This window comes from Bacillus rossius, chromosome 6 (assembly GCF_032445375.1).
Source record: "Bacillus rossius redtenbacheri isolate Brsri chromosome 6, Brsri_v3, whole genome shotgun sequence".
Lineage (NCBI taxonomy): Eukaryota > Metazoa > Arthropoda > Insecta > Phasmatodea > Bacillidae > Bacillus > Bacillus rossius.
Window position 1 is genome coordinate 81,221,305 of NC_086334.1, and position 9,040 is coordinate 81,230,344.

Genomic DNA, 9,040 nt, shown 5'->3' on the forward strand with positions numbered 1-9,040 from the left:
ACCCAAACTATTTGCAGAAAAAAATTATTCGTCGTCTCCTATATAGCCGTGGGGGATTGTGCGGATATCATCCTCGCAGATACGTCGCTTATCATCCTCCCACGTGATGGCCAGCTTATTACTATACTCACTATACAGCACATGCTGCCTCGACCGTATGGCTCTAACGCCTGCCCTCCTTGTGCGGTGGACTTGCAGGGCATCCAGGTAGTCACCGAATGTGATGCGGTTTTTGACCACACAACGCTGGATGCCCTTGGCCTTTTTCTCGACCTTGCCACCACACTTGTAGGCATAGAGTTTGGCCTGTAGACTGACAAACTCGCTCATTACTTCTCCTCCACACTCGTCCTTGAATTTGCCAACAACCATTTTGTTGACTGGGGAGAAGCAAGGGTGGTCAGAAGGGTAGCAGCTTGTGTCGAACTTCGCCATTATTGTGAAGTCGGCTTTGAGGTCATGGTAGAAGTCCTGTGTATGGATCTCGTAGACAAAATTGTCGGTGTCCATGTATGCTAGATGAATATTATCATTGTATCGGGGTTTCATAGTATTGTAGTGGAAGTCGTACATGAGTGTTTTGGAGAGGTCGAGTACTGCTAGTCCGGCATAGATCGGTTTGTCAAAAATGATGGTCTCATGGTTCAGGTGGACAAGCGTTAAATTCGGTTCATACATAGTGCGGTCCTTGAAGGATGGGCGACACACCAGTTTCTTAAATCTCTTCTCGGAGCACACCAGCTCCATTTTGGGCCTCCGCCTCTTGTTCTCCATAAGTTTCCCGAACGTGGAGTTCACAGCCAACTTAAGGGCGCCGCCTACTTGGAGAGCGCAGAGACGTGCAGAGCCTTGGAAATCCGGCTTTTATTCGAAAACTATTCCACGTATTGTTTTGCGGTTTGGCTACGAAAAGCATTTAAGGAACAGCTTACAGGCCTATAATAGTGAGACGTTCTATTTTCCCTTACTAATAGGTAAGTTTTGACTGTGAAAATAACTAAAACGGCACTTTTTGCGGCGAGATTTAGGTAAGAAGATTCATTTTCCCGGGCTTCGGAAAATTATAGACCCGTAGAATGCACCTTTGTCTTGCGTCGCGTGATAAAAAAATATAGTTTCGTAGATGAAAATCGATGGTTCTACGATGCAGTTCTAAAGCACTGCATGCCAGTAAGACACTCCAGCGAAGTGGCGCCACCACGCGCTCCGCTCGGCCGCTATCAGTCCAGGAGGGGAAGTAGCCTTGAGCGGCGGGAAGGTGGGTATGCGGGGGGAAAAGATCCGGCTGGTAGGGGGAGTGCCCAGCTGCTGCGTGTCGCTAACCTGAGTCTAGGGCAGTAGCTGTCTTTGACAGAGGCACAGTGCGAGGTGCGAGATAATAGTTCGTACATCCATCATCCTGCGTGCGTGCTCTGATACTTGTGAATGTGTGTGGGTGAATTGACTCGCGTCAAGTGCCAGTAGAACGTTTAGCCTTTATACCCATTTAGAAAGGTTTGATTTACAAAGGTATGGAATCTGCGAGAAAGCAAGTTTTGAATGAAGACAAAAGAAGAGGTAAAAAACGTCACTTGCGTCTGAATGCAGTTCGAAAGAAAAGGAAATGGAACAAAGGGAAAGTTTTACGTTTAGTTGACGGCAGGTAAGTGTGTTGTACATTTATTAAGAAACATGTAAGCCTTCACTTTCAGTTGAAAAGGTTATATAGCATAATTTTTTATATTCCTTTACTATCCATTTAAGCTGTATTAAATTTAAATGTTCTTTCTTTCACAGGCTGCGTTACGTGAAAAACCATGAAACAAGGTTTTCCAACTATACTTCACATGAGTCTTTCAGTACATCCAAACACGCGGGGAATATAGAAAATGCTGTTGAAAGGAAAACCCAGACAGACAGTGAGACTTGCTACATAACGTTGTCTCCAGCAAGGTTTGAATAATAGTTTTTTTCAACAATTACTTAAGAATAATTAAAGGGCAAAATGCCGAAAGAAGGTGTCTCTCTTACTTTTCTAGCACGGATAAAACGTCTATAACGCATGAATACCTGTATATGAATATTACGTAGGCCTATACACATACATAAAATAGTCCACTACATTACTGCATAGTTTTATAGCATGCTTTCCCGTATGAGATTCATGAAACGTTTCCTTAAATGTTTCCAAATACTTCTGCACTGAATGAAAATTAATAAAAAAGTAATATGCCTGTTCTTGACACATTTCTCTTAAATGTCGTGTGTGTATGTATTTATAATAGCTTACATAAATACGTTCCATCATTTTATGACTGAGAACTGAAAATTAATTGACTCTACATCGGAATCAGTGAATATTCGTTATTACTTACGATTTTTCACAGATTCAATTTGATGAAACATCTCAATCAGTAAACTGTAGAAAACTACATATTAACTTTGTTAAACCAATAATTGAAATAGTGAAACATATTAATTCGCAAATTTAATTTGTAAGATTTCGCGCTCAATTTATGAGGCGGTATTTTTTCATAATATAATATTAGTGTTTTCAGTCCACATACTTTTAAATTCAACCTAAATATTATGTCTAACTCAACTACTATCATAAAAATGGTAGCGTAGTGGTCAGGTCATCGGCTTTCGGCTGCAGACAACACGGATCAAATCATTCTTCCGATAAACTCGTTAGCAAATTGTAAAGTAGGTAACAGTATTCTACAAACATAGGAATATGGAAGAAATAAAAGAATATAATCTTTCATTTTTTATTTAAATTACTTATGATTCAAATTTAGATCTTTATTAACACTTATAAATAGTACTTCAGTTGCGTGGTTACATTTTATGTTAAAAGAAAGTTGAAGGGTTATACCTAGTAACAATTGTATATAACTTATGTGAGCGTTTTCAAAATATTATTTGTTTATAGCTTTTTACTGTTACCATCGCTGAGCGGTTGGAAGTGTTGTTGTTTGCTGTATTAAAATACTGTTTAACATATCTTCCATTACGCCTACAGTTAATAAATTATTTTGTTTTAACGGTTATATAATTAAAATATTCTGAGACGTGGTATTTTTGTTTTACACAGCAATGTTGTAATTTCACAATTGGAACATTGAGCCAAACTTTGCGACATAATTAATGAAATATATTATTAATTTTAGCCTACTAATTATGTCAACAATAATAGTTGTTTACAATTTTAATAGCGTATTTGATTATTATTTCAAGGAAAATCATATCTTTAATTTTGTTTTGTTTTAGGTGTTCCACCTCTCCCGGCGATACTGCTTCACATGATCAAGTAGACATCGATGGAGCAGGTTGTTCGTTTTGGACAAACGAAATATTGGCGTCACCGCAGAAAGTCACAACTACTGATTATCCTACAGAAGAATATGATGTTACTGGAATATTTTCAGACACGGAACAAGAGTCAAAATCGGTCACAAGTGACTACGCTCAGCTTCTTGAAGGCGTGGAGAAACTTTCGTCACCAGCATCTTCACCCGAACAAACCTCTCCTAAAAAAACTTTCAGCTCTGAATCATCAACCTTTCCGATACAAGGCCGTCGACTGTTTGATGTTGACTTTCTATTCAAAGAAATGTCGCGCATCAGCCAACATAACAAAGTGTTTCAGTGTTCGTTTGAAAATATGCGATTAATAAAAGAACATAAAAATGGAATGATAAGTAAATTTGATTTCAAGTGTAATATGTGTGGTACTGTTGAATCTATTTTCTCGGAGGACCCCCAAACAAATAAAGTCAACTGTAACATGGCATGGGTGAACAGTATGTTGTTAACGGGCCAAAGTTTTACACAGTTACAAGACATAACTTCAACTTTGGAAATGCCTTGCATGGCCAAGGAGACTTTCAACAAATGTCAAAAATCCCTATCTTCTGTTATACACGATGTCGCATGTCAAAGTATGGAAGCCGCTGGCAAAGAAGAAGCAAGATTGGCAGTAGAAAATGGCAGTGTGGATGTCGACGGAGTTCCTCTCATAGCAGTTGTCACTGATGGAGCTTGGTGTAAACGATCGTATGGAAACAAATATGATGCTCTTTCTGGGGTGGTAAGTTTGTGTATTACGTAATCTTATTGCGTGTTGAATAATAATTTGTAGGCAATCTGTGTTATATCAGTAATTATGTATTAATAGTAACTAAAATAAGTTCATGACAGTGTGAACAACACGTAATAGTTATTTTGTTAATATTTCCTTCTTTTGTAGATAAATGCGACAATTTAAATTCTTTATAAGTGCAAACATTGTATAGTTATTTTGTGATAGACCTGTTTGCTAGTATGAAAGTCTTTTAGGCCTACCGGCATAGAGCCATATACTTAGAGCCTATTGGCATAATGCCAGACATTCGAAATAATGTAATTATCCTGATTATACAATGTTCGTTACCTTACATTAAGTTTTACAGCGAACAGATTAAATATGCTTTTTTTTTTCTTATAGGCTTGCATAGTAGGAAAAGAAACAAAAAAAGTTATCTTCGCAAGCACTAGGAATCGATACTGCTGCATATGTTCACGAGCAAACAGTAAAAATGAGACGCCAAAGGACCACGTCTGTTTCAAAAATTGGAACAAGTCTTCAAATGCCATGGAATCTGACATCATAGTGGAAGGTTTCAAATGCAGTGTTTCCATGCATAACCTGAAATATCATCAGCTGATTGGTGAGTCACAAGGTGATCAGTTAATTTCAGATGTTATTAATTATTATGTATTTGTGTCGATAGTATATTTTCGAAATAATTTCAATGCCGTGTGGTATTTAATGTTTTTATTTCCGACGTCGCACGTTTCATATGTTTTCATACAATGCTGCATATTGTAACGAACTGAAATGTAGCGCTTTTGTAACAGCTACTTCCTAAATATACAGAAAGGTATTAGCTCTACAATGTTTATTAATGTAACCTCGCGAAGAGTAGGTACTAAATATTGTGAACTATATGAAAATAGTTAGCCTCAGAGCAGTAACCGAGCGCTCTGATATGCCTACAAGAAGAACGTGCATATGTGGCCATTTCGAGTTAAAAATGATTTGGTAGTTTTCTGTAGGTATTTTTCAGTGAGCCATTGTATGTAAGTAGTTGTGTTAATTAAAGAAATGTTGTCTTGCACTTGTATTTCATACCCCAGAAATAGCATAGCCATACAATTCAGAGCCTACCACTATGTTAATATATGTACTTCTTTGAGGGCTTAACTGCAGATTTATGTCTTGGTATGGTTCTTAGGAATATTTTTAAAGGGTATGCAAGGTATAAAGTTTTCCATTTAGCCGAAAAAAGGACCCAAAAATATTGTAAAGTATGCGGCCTTAGTTTTAATATTTGTGAGAAATAGAGTATTGAAGTCTTATCTTGTTTAAGGCCTTGTTACAGCGTTTAACGGCCCTTCAAAAACAATAATTTTTAATCAATGTTTTGTCTATACAGAAAAATCACCCAGTTTTAACAATACCACCTTAAACGTTTTATTAAAGTATTGTCATACCAATAAACATAACAGTTTTTTTCCAATATTTCTAAATAAGTTAACGCCAATTTTTTGCCCGAAAATGAGATAAAGAATGACAAAATAATGTATGCGGCCGAATTATACGTGGTAGATTTAAATAGCTTCTAAGGATTTGTTCACAGTTTCATTTCACGGAGTCATGAATTTTCTCAATTCATTACATTGGAAACTAACTGATAAATTTAACTCATTATTTTCGAAACGCTGCAACATGGCCTTGTATTTTTTTTCGTATATAAATAAATACCTATACATTTATAACATTAGTACGTAGCGTGTTGTAAACATTTTCAGGAGATGGCGATAGCAGCATTATGACCCAGTTGGTGAAGGCTCAGCCATATGGTCCAAATTTTACAATCACCAAAATTGAATGTACTAACCACATACTGCGAAATTACCTTCGAAGGATACGTTGTATTGCTCAAAAGACGAAAAACGAAATTGGTTCCGTTTCTCCTGTTCTACGAAAGGCTGTATCTGACAAACAACTCCGCCTTCGAGCTGCAGTCACCGGAGCTGTGCAGCATAGGCGTGCTCAAAAAGAGTTTCCAATTCACAGAAAAATTGAGGAGTTAAAACTTGACATTTACAATGGTCCATTTCACGTATTTGGTGACCACTCAGGATGCGCAATTAGAGGTTATTTCTGTAGCGGATTGAAAGAAAACGAGGAAAACCTTGTACCGCCTCTTCAAGAGGCAGGTATATGGTCAGAAATAATAGCAGCTCGAAACATTGTTGCACATCATGCTGTAAGCCTTTTACATAATATCAATACTAATACAGCAGAGTCTTTCAATAATGTGGTTTGCAAGCATGTTTCAAGTAAACGAGTAAACTTTTGTTTGAGTGGTGGCTACCAAACAAGAAGCGAGCTCTCTGTAATTTCTTTTAATTCAGGTCCTCAAACACAGTCCTTTATCCATAAAGGTTTAACAAACAGTAGTCCTGGAAACATCACTAAAGCTCACATACAGCGCAAGGAACGTTCATCAGAGAAAAGAAAGCTCAGGAGGCTGACAAACCCACAAACATTTAAGCGCAGAAAGTTGTATGTGACAGGTCCTGACAAGGATTATGGCTGTGTAGAACAACGCATACCTGACATGGAACCAGACGAATATGCAAGACAGACACAGGAATTTCTCGCTAGTCTTTGTAAAACGGATGAAGAACGAGAAAATCTACAAATCGCTACCAAAGGGCAAAATGATTCTGTTCTCTGGAAATCAGAAAGAATCAAGCGACTGACAGCATCAAATTTCGGTAGAATCTGTAACATGAAGAAATCCACTAAGCGAGCAAAATCCGTTGTCAGTATATTGTACAGTAGGTTTTCAGGGACGGAGGCCACAAGGTATGGATTGGAAAATGAGCATAGCGCCATTCAGGATTTTGAAGTGAACTTTGGTAAGAAGGTGGCTCGCTGTGGCTTATTCGTCGATAAGGAACACCCATGGCTGGCAGCAACACCTGACGGTCTTGTTGGAGATGATGGTATCCTTGAAGTAAAATGTCCTGCCGTAGCTGCCAGAATGTCTCCACAAGAAGCAGTGGAACAGAAAAAAGTAACATTTTGTAACATTGTGGATGGTAAAATGTTTCTGAAGAAAGGACATGCTTACATGTACCAAGTGCAGGGACAACTGCATATTACCAATCGTAAGTACTGTTATTTCGTCCTTTGGACACCACGTGGCTTACTAGTGCAACAAATTGAAAGAGAGAACAGTTTCTGGAAAGAAAAAATGATCAACAAACTGACACAGTTTTACATGACGTGCCTTCTACCGGAAATAATAGATCCACGTTATCCTAGGAATATGGAAATCAGGGAACCTGATAATACACTGTAAACAATTGATGGACAATAGCCTTACATGTAAGCCAAAATTACCACAAACAGTACAGGTAAATTCCCATTTTTAAAGAAGGATATTAACAACAAAAATGATTTCATAAAGATTACAGTTAGGCCTATAGATTTTTGTTTTCTAGTCCAATAAACAATTGAAACATAGAAAATTGGCGTACTATTTTGACGAAAGATGTTTGAAATGATACAGTTATACAGACAAGTGCCCAGTTGCCAGTTTCCGTGCCAACAGAAAAAAAAAACCTTATGTTTGTGTATGCTGTGAAATACTTAAATGAATATAATGTAACAGTGTAATTGGCATGCAGTGTCTTATAACTTTGCACTTAGATTATATTATTATGGGCCGTATCTCATTGTGAATCGTTTTAAAAGATATACGTAAAATGTTTGTTTCACTCTACATGTTATATTGTGCGCTGATAGTTTACTACTAGTATCGAGCAGCTGTTTATTTTTATTTTTGGTTTTGATGTATTAACATTAGTTTCATTATTTGTATTTGCACCGTATTATTTATCAAGAGTGTTCGAAACGAAATAATTTGTTATACTGAATCTGAAATAGTTGTATGAATATATTTATTTTTGTATGTTTAAATATGTAAGGTGGAATATTTTTTTGTGTGAACAATTAGTATGTATGTTCAGAGCTATTGTATTGTAGCTATTGTCTCAACAGTTTCAAAACATTAAGCCAGTTTTTTACCATTTACTTAAGCTGATTCATGGTGACAACTGTCTTATTTTGTGGTACAAATTACATAGATGTATAACCTGTAGTAAGAATGAACATAACAATTCTCATAGATATAAAATGTAAATAAAATATGTAAATGTGGTATTGTTGAATGAGCATTAGGTGTTGTGTGAATAATATATTTTGTTATGAATGTTGTAATTTACAAGAAAGATATTTATATACATATGTTGTAAAATATACACATATCCATACACACTTTGCAGCAAGTGATTTCATTACATACCCTTCCATTTTATTTTGGCATTTTGTATACACTGCCAAAGGAAAAGTTTAATTACGATTTACTACCAATCTGTACAAAGTGCCTACAAGAGGTTTACATTTGTGGATACATGTGCCTCTGTAGTACATTATTATTGTAATAGTGAACGAATATTAAATTCACACATCTGGTACTTTAAAATTAAGTAGGAATATGAAGAAAACATACATTATAGTATTTGTTACATTAAGAAGGATCACAAACACACATGGTATTACCCATATTAAAATAAGAATAATATATAAATACATTAAGATTAGAAACATTACAGAGTTTACATTACTTAAGACCGACGACAATAAATAGGGATGTAGTACGTTGAGTAACATTGTCATATATTACATGACAAATTAATCCTTTAGTACACTCACTAGGTCATTGAATAATCTAAGACAATCATAAGAATAAACTCAGGCAATATAGAAAGGCCTATACGAGTACACAAACGAATAAACATTAGACTACTAGTTAACTTACAGTAGAACAAAAACTAAACATGTCTTAATTTTTTATCAAATATTTCATAAGTTTATTTATGACCCGCAGTGAAATTTACAGTTTTTTTTTGTCCTGAAATAAAATTGCATTCGCTATGT

General features: G+C 36.2%; 1 protein-coding gene across 2 annotated transcripts; it reads left to right on the top strand.

Moving 5' to 3' along the window:
• The first annotated feature begins 1,369 nt into the window (after nucleotides 1-1,369).
• On the top strand, nucleotides 1,370-4,911 carry LOC134533333 (uncharacterized). 2 transcript variants are annotated; one of them, XM_063370848.1, is made up of 4 exons: nucleotides 1,370-1,642; nucleotides 1,777-1,932; nucleotides 3,253-4,072; nucleotides 4,469-4,911. In XM_063370848.1, exons 1-4 carry the CDS (start codon nucleotides 1,512-1,514, stop codon nucleotides 4,850-4,852), a joined length of 1,491 nt encoding a protein of 496 aa, XP_063226918.1. In that variant the 5' UTR covers nucleotides 1,370-1,511; the 3' UTR covers nucleotides 4,853-4,911. The 2 variants fall into 2 exon arrangements, with proteins under 2 accessions (XP_063226918.1, XP_063226919.1); XM_063370849.1 differs by lacking the exon at nucleotides 4,469-4,911 and having other exon boundaries at nucleotides 3,253-4,139.
• The last annotated feature ends 4,129 nt before the right edge of the window (nucleotides 4,912-9,040 follow it).